At 37.1% G+C, this 16,156-nt stretch overlaps 1 protein-coding gene across 7 annotated transcripts in view; it reads left to right on the top strand.

Moving 5' to 3' along the window:
• Positions 1–16,156, top strand: part of RPS6KC1 (ribosomal protein S6 kinase C1) — a 220,801-nt gene that overhangs the window by 196,009 nt on the left and 8,636 nt on the right. For all 7 annotated transcript variants that reach the window (XM_054479254.2, XM_054479238.2, XM_063672232.1 and 4 more), the window contains 2 exons: positions 13,103–13,185; positions 14,265–14,360. In XM_054479254.2, coding sequence (XP_054335229.1) covers positions 13,103–13,185; positions 14,265–14,360 — 179 coding nt within the window. The remainder of the gene's footprint in view (positions 1–13,102; positions 13,186–14,264; positions 14,361–16,156) is intronic.

Genomic DNA, 16,156 nt, shown 5'->3' with positions numbered 1-16,156 from the left:
TTATCGTCATAAAAACCAAATCTATTTATTCTTCAGGAGAACCAGGTAATTTTTCAGTTTGCCATAGAATAGTGAGACTTTTCCACTGAAGAAAATTTATTGATACACTTCACCACTGTATATCCATGAAACTTGTAACGTGAGTATAGAGTACAAGCAAAAAAGACTTCAAGTTAACACAAGTCTTACCTTGTCTAGGCAAGGCCCTTGTGGTGCAAAGAAGATTAAAGGATCACTTTAGGAGGACTTGAGGGTCTAGAACGCTGGAATCCATGGGCCAGTCACCATCACATCTCAGTTAAGGTTGCTCCATATTGAAACAGACTATTCTGAAATCATGATTCTCCTATCAGGCCAGAATGTGATTTGTCTCTAGTGGTGAGAATGAGACAAAGTAAGAGCAAAGAATTCAGTCCCTGTTATTTGGCGTCTTAGCAAATGACACATTAGCACATCCCAAGAGAAGTTTAATGAACTGATGTTTTGATACAGAAGAGGTGAAAAACAATATCTCTGTACATTTCATAATACTACCTGATATTTGGAGTGGAGGGTTTATGTCAAGCTTCAGATTATTAAAAATAAGTTAATCTTAACCTTTTATTTACCCCAAACCTTTTTTCTTGATGATCTTGGGCAAATTTCTTTTTCAGAAGAGGAACATGAGACTAGAGACTTACAGTTTAAAGTATTAGCTACAGTGTAATGCATTTTATTTTTCATATCTCAATTGACTTTTGTCAACTATTCAGTAATTGGCCTCACCACTGCATTATTATAAAGAAGTGAACTGTCTTTTGCCTCTGATATTTAACAAAGATGTAATGCTGAGTCTTAAATATTATATACCAGAGCAATTGGCTAACTACTTTTATCAAATCATCAGTTTCTGTATCCCATAACATTTTGTAAATTTTAATCTCCATTAGGTTACCAGGTCTTATTCCTTCTAAGCAATTCTTCACAAATTCTTCCTTTGAATAAATGTTTAAAAATGCTAAGGTTTTTAAAAATGAGTGAGGATAAGGCAAGTAGGATTTCTGAAGCTCCTTTAATAGCCGTGCGTGTAGCTCTCTGCCTAACACAGCAGCAGAGCAGCAGAGAGAGCGCAAGCAAGCGAGAGAGCTATGCCTGTCATTCTCACAATTTTTAGTTAGCCTTTTTCTCATCAATCAACTGTAATGGCTTTGGTTGGGTAACACTGTGACACCTAATGGCTATTCAGAATGGAGTTGTTGTGATATGATCAATGGAAAATGGGGCATGCTGTTGGTTTTTTCCTACTAGAAATACAGGGTGAGAGAGTAAGCAAGATTGTTTACAGCTCAGAATTATAATTATAATCAGTCAACCAGAATCATGTGGTAGTTACTCGTTTCTTATTTTATCTCACAAGAAAACCGTATAGTAATGATACCTATAAACTCCCTTGAACAAGTAATTCTTGGCTCTGGAGTGCCGAATCAAGTGAAATTAAGGAGTTTTGACTTAAGTTGTACAGGTAATTGCAGGAAAGCTCAGAACATGGTTGCCAGGTCACCACGACAACAAGAAATTCAGAGCTAGGTAGTGGGAGAAAAGTGGAATTAGACATGTAGCCAAGCCTAGCCTGAACTAGCTGAGTGTGGTCTGCACTCACATCCAGTTCCCCACAATACAGCAGGCCCAGGGATTCAGGTAATTGAATTACCTAAAAACCAACTGAATAAATGATGAGGTGGTGGCAGGAAGCGAGGCTAGAGACGGAGGTGAGCCAAAAAAGCGAATGTGTATAGGGTGGAGCAGCACCACATATCCCCTGTCACCTTGCAGCACTGGGAGAAGAGCGGGGGCCCCAGCTGCTGCAGACTTCTCTCTCTGGAAAGTGCCAGTCTCTGTCATTGGTCTTCTCTGGATAATACGCTAATTAGAGTAATGTGATTCCAGGAACTTTCAAACAGTTCATGTACCCTGCTCAACAAATACAGCATTTGAATAAGCAATTGAGTACAATGCTGGAGGACTTTATGGAATATAGAATGGATAATTAGGCAGTCAATGTTTTCTGAAATAGTATAAAATAAGAAAAAAGGAGCAAAATGCCCATTTGAAAGGATGGGCTAGGAAATGAAAATTCCAGGCTCTAGTTAGTCTATCATGTAAGAATGAAGATCTGCCTCAGAAATGTGAGACTATAGGGAGGTTTCTTCTGTCTGACTTGACTCATTTCAAGTACAAGGCCCCTGTGAACAGCTTTGTGCCTTTGAACTTGTAAACTTTAAGCTATTAAACTTTGATGTTTTAGTTTATAACTATTGGAGGAACATTCCAAACCTGGAATTAAAATGAAATTTTATTCTCATAGTTGCTATGGCTTTTAGTTTTGCTTTCGGTTGTAACATTTTCTATTGTCATATACAAAAACTTAAAAAAAATTGTCTCTGTATTTAAAATAATATCCTGGCTAGGTAGTGTAGTTGTCCTACAATACATTTAAATGAATTTGTTTTTGATAACATTTAAAAAATATTTCTAATTGATACAAATGATCTCACCAGCCCACCAGCCAAAATAGAACCAGCTTACAAATTTGTGGCACATTTTATGGAATTAGGTGCCTAAATTCCTTTAATTGAACAGGGATAGAAAAAACCTTGAGTTATCTCCCAGTCCTGTCTTCTTCATTCCCCCAGGGTTTTTCAGCTTTTTTTTTTTTTTGAGACAGAGTTTTGCTCTGTCACCCAGGCTGGAGTGCAATGGTGTGATCTGGGCTCACTATAACCTCCACCTCCTGGGTTCAAGCAGTTCTCCTGCTCCAGTCTCCCAAGTAGCTGGGATTACAGGTGGCCACCACCATGCCCCAGCTAATTTTTTGTATTTTTAGTAGAGACGGAATTTTGCCATGTTGGCCAGGCTGGTCCTGAACTCCTGACCTCAGGTCATCCACCTGCCTGGGCTTCCCAAAGTGCTGGGATTACAGGCGTGAGCCACCGTTCCCAGCCCAGCTTTCTTTTCTTGATGTAGCACACGCCACCTGTGCCAGAGCAAACTGTACCATCCAGAGGCAGTCATTGTGCTTTGCATGGGGAGCACTGGAAGGTGTCCATTCCACCACCTGAGTTTAGGCTGCCTTCATCTCTTGCCTGGAATAGTGCAGTCAGCTGACTGGCCTCCACTCTCACCCTCTAATCTTTGTTTCTTCCTGCTACTGAGTATGTTTTAGATAATGTTTTAAACTTTTTAGCCTACAACTTGTAAAAGTGCAAAAGGACTTGATGTAGATCTGCATGCTCAATGGAACTTAAAGAAAATGAATGTGATGAGGGCTTTGGAGGTACTTTGAATGCCTTGAATGGACAGTGCTACAAAATACAAGATTGATATATTTATTCAACAAACATTTATTAAATGCCTCCTGTGTCCCAGGCACTGTGCCTAGGAGCCAGAAATAAAAGACATAATTGGTATAATATTGACGTTACTTTTGAAGATTTACATGAAAAGGAGTCTACCCAAACAGAAGAAATATACAATTGGTTAACTAGGATGTTAATAGACCTTTATAGGTGAATAGTTGTATTTATAGAATGATAATTTTCTGAGCTAACAAAAGACATGCTTAGCTGTCCCCCTTCCCACAGTTTAGTTCCATATATTGTTGGATACAAAAAATGCTTTCTTCTGTGTTTCTTTCTCTTTGCTCTTTAGTCATCAGCTGCAGTGGAAGACTAATGCTCAGCCCCTGCATAGAAAATCTTTATACACAGCAAGAGCTGGTGAGAGAAATTGACTAGGATTTTGTAATTCTAGTCCCTTTCAATTAGCAACAGATGCTGCAGGGAAAGATTGTCTGTGTAGGAACACAGTACTAATGTTTCTGTGCCCTAGCTGACATGGAATGCTCATTGCAAAAAGAAAGATGTTCTTTTCCTTGGTTGAAGTTGTCACCAATGACAGATTAGATTTTTTTAACCTTTCTCTACTCCTAAATCCATTAATGAAGTCTGACTCCCTTGGAAGAAAGTTAAATTCTTGACCAATTGTAACAGCATTTCTAATTGAACACTTACAGAATTTATAAAAAGTTTAGACATTCCAGCTTCCTTTCTGATAGTATAAAGGTATACATTGTGCTTAATTTTAAGGTTTATAAGAATTTGCCTTTGTTCTTATGTTGTCTTATTTACCAGAGATCTTTTTTTGATCCTGAAAGTTAATATATTTTTGTTCCTTATGGTTTTTTTCCCCCAAAGAGAACTTTGGAATCCTTAAGGTCAGATATTTAAAGTGAAAATTTTTTATTATTTTGAGAAAAAATCCTATGGCATTAGAAAACTATATTTATCTTTCACCTTCTTCCCTAGTGTATTTACTACTGATTATCATTTTAATGTGTTGTATGGATCTTGTGGCCTTAAAATTGGCCTATCATTCTGATATTTGGATAAAGCATTATGTTACTTATGTGATAAATTCTTCCAGCATCTAACTATTGGTTTATTTTGAGTATTACATGAACACTTTATTTACAATGATGGCTGCTTTTTAATTAAATTTTATATGACTTCTTAATAACAGTTCCACAGTTGCTATAACTTTGAGAGTGAAAAGAAATGAGTCTTTTAAGATTCTATTCATTTAAAAAAGCCTAGTTAAGAAAAATAGTTTAGGAGTTCTAAATTACAATAGAATTTCTCTATAAGTGAAATTCTCTTCTAAGAAGATTCTGAACATATTGTATTTCCTGCTGTATCTTGGGGAGAGAAGATAGCAACAACAGAATATATTGCCAGAAGGAGGTTATGGACTTGTCTCTGGGAATTTTTGGAATGGGGATGGGTAACTATATTGTTAGTAAAGGTAAAGTGACGAATGAGATGATCTATGTGGTGCTCCTTTAGTGGAAAAACCAGGGAACTGAGTCAGATGGCCTCACCAGTCTGACGGTGTGTCTTAACACATATCTGTAAATGTGGAATATCAGATTCCCTTATTAAGCATTTTAAAAGTGATGTCTTTTAAAGAAAAATAAATTCTGAATTTGGGATGTTGAAGGCCCCGCAATTGCTTAAAATGCAAGATGGTTCTTGTTTATAAAACTTTATGGAAACGTTTTCGTTTAAAGCTTGAGTTTAACTTGCAGTTTCTAGTTTTCTCAATTTTCGATTCAATTTCCAGTATAATGTTAGATCTGTCTTTGGTTATTTTTGCGTCATGTCTTTGACAAATCCATGCAGTTTAAATTGTATAATCTTAAAAGGCAAGTCCTGTACCCTTAGATAAGCATACATCATGAAGCCTACATCATGATTTTAGTATGTTGGAATCACATAGTCTCTCCAATGTCTTTCAAACTTCCTCAAGTCTGAGAGTGTGTACTGTTCTTCTTTCCTTTCCTTTCCCATCGCTATATAGACATCTTATGGTTGAGTCCAAGCTTTCTGCTTTTTTGCTCCTTTACTTTTGGGAGCCAAGCTTATTATAGTTGCAGTTCTGGATTTAGGGTAAACATTATTATTTTGGCTGTAAGAGGGAGACTTGGAAGACTCTGAATATCATAAGGACTATAAAACTTTGTTATTCTGTGTTTTAGCAAGCTCTTTGGCAATATGGGCTACCAAGACAGCATTATTATTCTGAAAAATATCTTGGCTTATTGAAGAGTGTTCTATGAGGTGTTAAATATGAGTAAAGCAAAGGTAGGCAAAGCACATTTTATGTTTTGATATCTTTGTTTTATTTAATCTTATTTATTCACTTGTGAAATATGATAGTTTGAATCATTAGTGAATCAGTAAGATTCTATATTGTAGTTAGAATATCAGAATACTGAAGTGAAATTTCTAGAATTTTATTAAACAGTTTGCACATGTTTGATGTCCTTAAAAATTTATGGATGAGTTGAAATTTAATCAGGAGCTGATTCTGTGTCTCCATTACATTAAAAGATGATAATGGTTAGATTTAGTGACCCTGATTCATTTCATTTACCACCAGGTAATTAGTCTTTTAGGGAAAGAGAGGAGTGGCTATGTATAGAAAGGAGAAAAGGAAGAAGATTGAGGAATGCTTGCTCATCTTAGCATAATCCACTCTTTGGGCATCTTAGGTTAATGGAGGGAGAAGAAGTTATGAGAAAGGCTCATGAGTGCTTTTGAAAACACTTTCAGGATCATAAAATTACAGATTATAAGAGGCTGAAAGAATGTTAGAGGTCTGGCTCTTCTCATTTTCAGAGAAGCATAGTGATATACTCAGCCAAGCTCAAACAGCAGCATAACCAGAGCTCTGGCAATACATCTGTTTGACTTAAGGACAAAAATCCAGGATTCTTTGATATCACCATCTCTTTTTGAGTTTTTGTGGGAATAAACTGAGAAATTGTTTTCTGAGGTAATAGTTTGTTTTTCTCTGATCATGTTTCTTAATGCCTGTAGTGTGCCACTATACTTGTGGAGAATAAGGATACTGTTTACCAAGCCTAGAAATTGCAATTATAGAATGTAGTGATAGGGAATGGGGCATGCCCAGAAACTTAACACCTTGTGTTTTATAGGAAAAATGTTTTGAAAATCGGCAAAAAAATAAGTGGTAGAATTTATCCTTTAAAATATTTTTCTAGGCCAGGCGTGGTGGCTCGTGCCTGTAATTCCAGCACTTTGTGAGGCCAAGGCAGGAGAATTACTTGAGCCTGGGAGTTTGAGACCAGCCTGAACAACATGGTGAAATCCTCTGTCTACAAAAAATAGAAATAAAAAAATTAGCCAAGTGTGGTGGTGCATGCCTGTGGTCCCAGCTACTTAGGAGGCTGAGGTGGGAGGATTGCTTGAGCCCAGGAGGTCGAGGCTGCAGTGAGTCATCATCCTGCCACTGCACTCCAGCCTAGGTGACAGGATGAGAACCTTAAAAAAAAAAAAAAGGAAAACAAAATGTTTTTCTACTTGTTTCTAGAGATTTTTCAAATTTGAGGTAGGAGTTAAAGGGGATTTCTCAAATTCACTGTATTATTCTTTTAAAATAGCCTCAGAGACTTATATGGTATTTCTTTTCATTCTCTACTTTTGATTTTAGGCACATATACCTGATGTTTGTAGTAACTATCATGTTGCCTTATATATAAATCAGTGTTGTTGGTTTATGCTTAGATTTTTTATATAGAGTTTGCAAGTAAAGTAGTTTTAGAGTAGTGGTCTTTGACAGCCACACAACCTCAGGCTTCTTTTTGGCAATACAGTTTCAGTGTGTATCTTAAAATTTTTAATCTAAGAATTACTGATATTTAAGGATGTTAAAAGGGCAACCAAATAAAGTCCTTTGTTCTGATAATTGAAAGAATTTTTTTTTCTGTTTTAATACCTATAAAGAAATTCTACAACTACTTACCTTCACCTGTTCTAATATTTAAGCTTCCTAGCTGTTAGGAAGTTCTTCTTTATATCTTACCTAAATACAGCCTAAATACAGAACTCTTTATCGTAGCTTAGAGTCATGTATGAAAATCAAGGACAGTCGGTCATGATACCAATTTCACATTAATTAATGAATCCCTGCTTGATATAAAGTCATTTTGAACAGTTTCAAGCTGCATTGTTAAGGGGATGGATTTAAAAATTATTCAATGTCTTCTTTTCTGGTATCCATGAAAAACCAATTTACCTTTTTACAGTTCTTATCCTCCTCTACTACTCCGGTCAGATTAAAGATGACATTCAGCCTAGCTGCCTTCGTAGTTTCAAAAGCAGTTTTCCTTAGATGGGACCAGCAGTGTCTTTAGGCCTAAGTGTGTTAGAAAGCTGAACTAATCATATCCGAGAGGAGGCAAGAAAGAAAGTCAATGGGGAGGAAATGAAGCAGGCTGTCCGTGGAAGAGAGGAGATGAAGATCCAGGAAAGATGGAAAATGGGGAGTGGAAGAGGTAGACTGTGGCTGACAGCTTAGCTAAAGTGTCTCCAGCAGTTATCTCAGGTGCCGCTTGGTGTCTCGGACTAGCTAGCAAGCCCACTGAGGAGTGGGAATGTAAGTAAGCTTTGCAGAGGTGTCCGATCATGTGGCTTCCCTGGGCCACATTGAAGGAAGAATTGTCTTGGGCCACATAAAATACACTAACACTAACGATAGCTGATGAGCTAAAAAAAAAAAAAAGTCACAAAAAAATCTCATAATGTTTTAAGAAAGTTTACAAATTTGCATTGGGCTGCATTCAGCCCACAGGCTGTGGGTTGCACAGGCTTCCTCTAGGGGATTCTTAGGTCTCTTGCTGCTTGTGTTGTCTCCCATTCAGATTGGGGCTCATCAGACACTGTGGCAATCCACATTTGGAGCAGTACATTGGTCATTATTTACCTGTTAAGGACCCTGGCAGAAGATTACTTAGGGATTTCAAAGCAGCGTAAAGCCTAGTTCTTAGACGCTGCAGTTGAGCAAGTTCACAGAAACCAATACAGGAATCCACCTTGTCTGTCTCATGAGTGCCTCTCAAATTTTTCTGCTTATGTACTTGACTATAGAAGTGATATGAAATGAGTATCCCAGGGGACCAGTGAAATAAGATTCTGAGGTTTCTTTGAAGTCTTTTTATCTTGCAAATCCATGCAAATTTTACATTGTGTTCCATAATGATCTATTTATTTTAAAAAATATTAATAGTAAAACAATACTCCATCCCCTCCCCACATACAAAAGTCTCTGAGGCTCAGGAATATGGACTGTGCTTATCTTGTGGCTTCAAGAACACACTCCCCCTCGGCCTCCCTACTAACACATTTCATCTGGGGTGCATGTTCCCTGCAGTGGTGTGGAAAACAAACATAATGTATAGCTTTTGAGGATCTAGGCTACGTTGTTGGTGGCACTTTGGACCTTTTGCTGAATTTAAAAGGTACCTTTATAAATATGTTAGCCATTGATTAGACAGACCCATCTGGGCAATCCTCTGCTCAGTTTTAACTTGGAACGTCATGAGCAGAGACTTAGAATGGGGCTTCAGTCTAGAGCTCCTTAGCACATGTTATTAGACCCTATAAACCATCTCATTAATTTTTACATCTCTAAGTTAACTGGATCAGATGTCCTGCTTCTTCTTGGGCACATAAATAACAATATTCTCTCCCAAAGTCACCATACCCAAATAAGTTCTTCCATAAGATTGCTTAGAGATTGTAAATAATTCATGTAAAGTATTAAACATGGTTTCTTACATGTAGTGAGCAGCCAGGAAATGGTAGCTGCTGTTTTATTATTGCTGCTATCATTATTGCAATGTGTACCTACTGTGAACAAAGCAGCATTATAAATGGGAAGTAAAGCTGGTTGGTGGCACATTCAAAACTGATGGCTGACAGATAACTTTGGATCTTGAATTGTAAACAGGTAAAACATTTTTTTTTTTTTTTTTTTTTGAGATGGAGTCTTACTCTGTCGCCCAGGCTGGAGTCCAGTGGTGTGATCTTGGCTCACTGCAACCCTTGCTTCCTAAGTTCAAGTGATCCTCCTGTCTCAGCTTCCCAAGTAGTTAGGACTACAGGTGCACACCACCACACCTGGCTAATTTTTGTATTGGTATTTTTTATTTTTTTGAGATGGAGTCTCGCTCTGTTGCCCAGGCTGGAATGCAGTGGCATGATCTCGGCTCACTGCAACCTCTGCCTCCTGGGTTCAAGCAATTCCCCTGCCTCGGCCTCCCGAGTAGCTGGGACTACAGATGCGTGCCACTACGCCTGGCTAATTTTTTGTATTTTTAGTAGAGATGGGGTTTCACCGTGTTAGCCAGGATGGTCTCGATCTCCTGACCTCATGATCCGGCCTCCCAAGTGCTGGGATTACAGGCGTGAGCCACTGCACCCGGCCCATTTTTGTATTTTAGTAGAGATGGGGTTTCGCCATGTTGGCCAGGCTGGTCTCGAACTCCTGACTTCAGGTGATCCTTATAATACTAAAAAGTATACACTGCTTGTGATATGATTAAAGAAAATGGAGCAAATGAAATTCTTGAACAAAAAGATACTTAAGAAATAAAACCACTAACTATACTAGGGGAAAAACTGATTTTAGCTTCACATTATTTAACAATGTGGCCAAAGCATAGAATTCTGTGGAGGAATAGTGCCTAGTACAGTGCCTAATTTGTGCTGCTTCATGTGTGTTGGTTGAATGAATATGATGGGTTGATATCTTATTATGGAAGCCGAATTGTATATATATACCTGATTAAGCAAGAAATTGGAATGTTATCTGATGGTCAGTGAGAATTTTGAGCAGGGAAATGATGTCATTCATCGCTTGTTTTAGACTAGAAGGAAATGTACAAAAGGTTATATTTTATGATAGAACTATGATAAATTTCCCTTTTACTTTGCTAACATTTCTAAGAACACACACCCTTTATAAAGTCCAAGAGTAGACTTCCAAAGGTGATAGTGGCTCCCTGTGAAACAGGAATGGGGGTGAGGGTAATGTATTTGAATCTGGGAGGAGTAGCATATGTACTTTGAAAGAGAGCACCCAGGGATATGTCCTTCATGAGTATCATTATTTTAGAGAATCCTTGAGTATCAAATCATAGAGTTCCTAGAGCCCTTCAGCTCTAACCCTCATGTTATAGATGAGATCAGGTGAATTCCTTGACTCAACCCAGGACTCCTGATTCCTAGTTCATTGTTCTTTATCATGCATTAAAGTTGTGGAAAAAACTATGCAGATGAACAGAAGGGAGGATTGGTTTACGTAGTTTTTCTTCCCTGCTCCAGAGTAACTTTTCCAACAAGCCTGAATGTTTTCATATCATCTTGCTGTACTTTAAAAATTTAAACATTTGTGTCAATTACATATTCATGTAGGTAATAAAAAAATCTCACTGGCCAGGTGCGGTGGCTCATGCCTGAAATCCCAGCACTTTGGGAGGCCAAGGCGGGTGGATTGCCTGAGCTCAGGAGTTTGAGACCACACAGGGCAACATGGTAAAACCCCATGTCTGTTAAAAATACAAAAAAATTAACTGGGTGTGGTGGCATGCACCTGTAGTCCCAGCTACTTGGGAGGCTGAGGCAGGAGAATTGCTTCAGCCCCAGAGGTGAAAGTTGCAGTGAGCCAAGATTGCGCCACTGCACTCCAGCTTGGGCTACAGAGTGAGATTCTGTCTCAAAAAAAACTCACCACCCCAGAGGCAAATCGGTAAAATGTCTTGTCATGTTTTCTTACCAGTCTTTTTTCTAAATGTGTACTTTTAAAATTAGAATTGTATTGTTTTATAGCTTTTTATATGTTTATATATACAAACATTCACTTAAGTATATGTAGGTGTTTTATTTTTATTTTTTTTTTTGAGATGGAGTATTCACTCTTGTTGTCTAGGCTGGAGTGCAGTGGCACGCTCTCAGCTCACCACAACCTCCACCTCCTGGGTTCAAGCGATTCTCCTGTCTCAGCCTCCTGAATAGCTGGGATTACAGGCGCTTGCCACCATGCATGGCTAATTTTTGTATTTTTAATAGAGATGGGGTTTCGCCATGTTGGCCAGGCTGGTCCTGAACTCCTGACCTCAGGTGATCCACCTGCCTCAGCCTCCCAAAGTGCTGGGATTACAGGTGTGAGCCACCGCACCCAGCCCTATTTAAAATGGTTATGTAGTAGTAATCCATCATACAGATGTGCCACAACATATATGATTAAATCTCTATTGTTAGGTAGTTCTCAATTTTTCAAACAAGCAACTATTTTATAAATGCAAATAGTTCTAAGAACGTTAGGAGACTTCGAGTCATTCACATACTAGTTTGAATTAGTTAATATCTGGTTTCTTTTTACTACCTAGTTGAGAGCAGCTAGTTGGAGAATGGAAATTGTGATTTGGCATGAAGCACTTCAGGAAGAGGGTGGGCTCGGGAAGGGCTGTGAAGTCGTAGAGTTCCATATAGGCTGTTTGAACCTCAGAAAAGGGATGTAGAAAAAGGTTGCTGAATGGAGTAATTTCAGTGTTTTGCACAGGAATGGCTCTTTTTCTTTTTCTGGTCCATATGACTTTTGCTTTAAGACTATTGCTCAAGCTATTTTGTAAGTTTGGGGTTCTCCCACACAAGTAGAATGACTAAGCATTGGTTAAAAGGCTAGGCACCTGAGTACCACTTACATGTTTTACTTTCCAAGTTCCAACCTAACTACTTATAAACTTGAAAGTAGTTATGAATTGTGGGTTACCTATAGTCAAATAGTAGGGTTTTTTTTTTTCAGTCAATTGGAAATGAAAGGGCAGGTATTGGCAAGGTTTCAGGACTAATTTAATGCCATTAGGAAAGCACAAGATAACGTAAGGGCTAAAAGCCTCAAAAAAAAAAAAAAAAAAAAAGTGAAATGAGGAGTTGTTGCTGATTGGTGCAGGAACCTGAAAGGTGACACCTGAAAACTCAAATTACATTTCAGGAACTTGTGCTGGTGAGAGATAGGGATAACACAGATAAAAGTGTAATTTGTAGATATTCTAAAATCCCTTATCTTAGCCAATAGTTTCAGCCGTGGCTTAAAACAATGTATCTATCTGTACTTTAGCAAAATGGGTGGATTTGCATTTCACATGCTCCTCCTTTGGTTGAAAACAATAGATTACATAGGAAAGGGAAGATGATACTGTAAACTAGGTCTTCTTCTGCTACAATATGACATTGGACAAGGCATTTCATCTCTCTGGTTTCTAACCTGCAAGTAAAAGGATGATTAATACTGGTTTAGATAATTTTTAAAGTTCCTTTAGAACCTGAAGGGTCTTTATTTCTACAACAAAAAAATCACCCATGAGGTAGAATTGGCTATACATTCTCAAATGTAAAAAATTAAGCAAAATGCTGATCTAGTAGGTTCACGTAACTTTTAAGTAAAGCATCTTGAAGGTGTCCCTCTATCAACTGACGAACAAATGTCTGAGTTTAATATATGACTGCATCAAAAAAAAAAAAAAAAATGCAACCGCAGTAGGTGACCAAAGGGATAAGTAACTTTCAGGAATTTTGAAAGCCCAGTAGTATTTAGTGTATGCTCTCTCAGCATTTAAAAGGTCACCTTGCTAATACATGTTAATTTTGAAAGTTTAATTGACCTTTGGAATTTTAATATCAACCTTTTTTGGTGTATTTAGAGGTTGGAGCAATCACTGAAGAAACTGAAGCCTGTGATTGGTGGAGTTTGGGTGCTGTCCTCTTTGAACTTCTCACTGGCAAGGTAAGCAGTGGCCTGGACATTTAATAAATTTACTCAGATGCTACCTTGATTTCAAATTGAGAACATTAGCCTTCACCCTTAGTTTTTAAGTCAGGGACTAAGCAAGAAAAATTTTGATATCGAAAGCAAGTAGAGAAATGCAAGTTTATCAAGAGTCCAGATTTTTTTTTAAAGTTGGATTGCATTACATTGAATCAATTGATGGTAAAGTTATTTTATGTCATAACATTTCATAGTGAAATATGACTAAACCTTTTTTCTTTTAATTTTCCATGATTCAGCTTTAACAGGGTCAAATCTGTAAGGTTTATGTAAGGATGTATTAAAATTCTCTGGATGTTTTAAACATATTGTCTGAAACCAGGAGAGAATTCTTATTTAAGAAAATTAACGTAGATATTAAAGTTAACATTATCTTTTTCTCAGTACCATAAATTTTTCCTATCTGTTCTAGCTTAAGGACAGAAATTATACTCTCAGATGAATGACTTTTGAGTATGATGTTTGAGTTAGTAGACTTTAATAAAGTATTGTGCGGATTGCCTCCTGGGAAGAAAATGAAGAAAATGAAGGAAATGAACAGTTACATTTTTGTAAATAGTCATCTACTTACGTGTGTAGATAATACTGACCTAAGATTGCTGGGGAGTTTACAAATCACCTTTACATGCATTTAAACTGTAAAGTGCTATATATGTATGTAAAGTATTATGACTAACAAATTCTAAACTCTGTAGGGTTTTTAAAACATTAAAACATTTTAAAGGTATCAAATCCCTTTTTAGTTTTGCGTATAATTTAAGCTTTTCTATAATATTCTGAGCCATTAATTTTATAACTAAGGACGACGGGACAGTAGCATAAGCTTATGATGTGATCATGGTGATTGTCTTCATTTCAGTTAAAAGTTCTATAGGCTCACAGCCCTCATCCTAAACTGCTTAGGCGGCACTGTGTTGATTACTACACTTCAGTTAAAATGGTTGTTGAGCTCTCTGTACTTGCTGTCCATAAATCCTATGATAGAACAAAATATGATGTTATTTGGGATAAGAAGTGTACCTGATTGATTGTTTCAGACTCTGGTTGAATGCCATCCAGCAGGAATAAATACTCACACTACTTTGAACATGCCAGAATGTGTCTCTGAAGAGGCTCGCTCACTCATTCAACAGGTAATTTAATTGACCTATTGGCCAGGTTTATCAACCATGCAGATTAGCAGAGCCCACACCTCCAAAACTTCAAAAAGAGATTAGTTTGGAGCAAGAAAAACCCATTTAACCTAAAACAAAGATGCATTCAGAATTAATACTGTATATTTTCAGGCTTTTGCTATCATCAAAGTATTGATGGGGTTAGAGAGTATAGTTAAAACTGCTTGGTATTAATTTTTTTTCCCAAAATTTAGGGCTCACAGTTAGTCAGTTCTGTGTATTTGTGTAACTCTGTGATTTGAGTATTGCTTTTAGCTTGTCTGGGGCTACTCTAATTTTGCAGTTACCTTTTGTAACCTTATATGAATGGCTATTTTCAATTTTTAATTCTTATTTATAAGTTTACTCAGGTTATTTATAAAGCTACTCAGGTTGCTTAGGAGAGACATATTAGAAAATCTTGTCAAGTTAGATACTTCATCATTGGTGGAACTTGGGCATTGGTGTCAGTGATTACATTTCTGGTGGCTTTGAAGAAAGAGACCATTGATAATTAAAGTTCAGTATCCCAGAGACAGGCTTGGAACTCCAGTGAGCTTCTTAGATTGATTCCTCATACTTAAATTATTCCTCTAGTTTCGTGTAATGAATTTTGCTGATATTGAGGGTTGTTAGTACTCTGGTGTGACAGGCCCATTGCTGGGCCATCAGCAGGAACAAGAAGGCCTTGGGATCCTTATACTTTTATGAAAAATATAATGGAAAAAGTTCTTTGAAAAAGATCAAGAACTAAAATTATGTAATGAAACATAGATTTTTAAAAAAAAAAGTCAGGGAAAACAAAAATTAAAAGAGGGCAGGGGAGCATATATTAGGAAGATAATTAACTAGTATTCTCTTGAAGAGTGATTTTGCTTTCATTCAACAAATATTGTATACAAGACACAGTGCTATAAGCTACAAAGGTTAAGACAGGTAAATAACCGTACCACATGGGAATTGATAAAGGCTGTTAAAGAGTTGTAAAAAATACTGTGGCAAGTCAAAAGAAGGGGGCGGATATAATCAGTGGAGTGGTAGTATTAGGGAAAGTTTTTATGGAATGGATGCTACTTTTGCTGGGCCTTAGAATTTCAGCATGGCAAGGATGTGGGGAGAATAGTCTCGGTGGAATGAATGGTGTGAACAAAGGCAAGGAAGGAGTCTGAAAGACCCAAGTTTAGGAAACAAAAGTTTGATTTATCTGGAATAGAGAGATAAATAAAGGTATGGGTAGTAGGTGAGCATAAAAAAATAAGTTGGGGTTTTCTTATGGGGTTCTATCATCCCAAACACAAGAGTAAAGTGATAATATTTAATTCATTAAAATTTGAGATTTGGAGTTTGTGGAGAAGAGTAAAAAGTTTAGAGTTGTACTTCAGGAAGATTAATTTGCCCAGAGCATGCAAACTATAAAGAAACAATCAGGTTGGAAATGCTGAGATGAGAATACCTAGAGCACTTTAGATTAAGAGGTAATGAAGAGATACATAAAACATTTCATTCTAATGGAGAAAAAAAGAACAGCTATTCATTTGATTTCATCTTATTCGTTGTGGCACGAGATAAATTCAAAGTATTTTTTAGTAAGTAATTTAGGGAAGACTAGCAACTGCTATTTTTTGTTTCTCTTCCTTAAAGAAGTAGTCATTATTATATAATATTAAAAATAGAATTCCTCATAATAAGTTATCAAGTTCTGCTTTTGTCTTTATTAGAAGTTATGTTGTAAAGGAATCTAGGCTTTAGGTATGGTAAGTCCCCAAACTCAGATA

This window comes from Pongo pygmaeus, chromosome 1 (genome assembly GCF_028885625.2).
Source record: "Pongo pygmaeus isolate AG05252 chromosome 1, NHGRI_mPonPyg2-v2.0_pri, whole genome shotgun sequence".
In the NCBI taxonomy this organism is placed as follows: Eukaryota; Metazoa; Chordata; class Mammalia; order Primates; family Hominidae; genus Pongo; species Pongo pygmaeus.
This window is presented reverse-complemented; position numbering and strand designations above follow the sequence as displayed.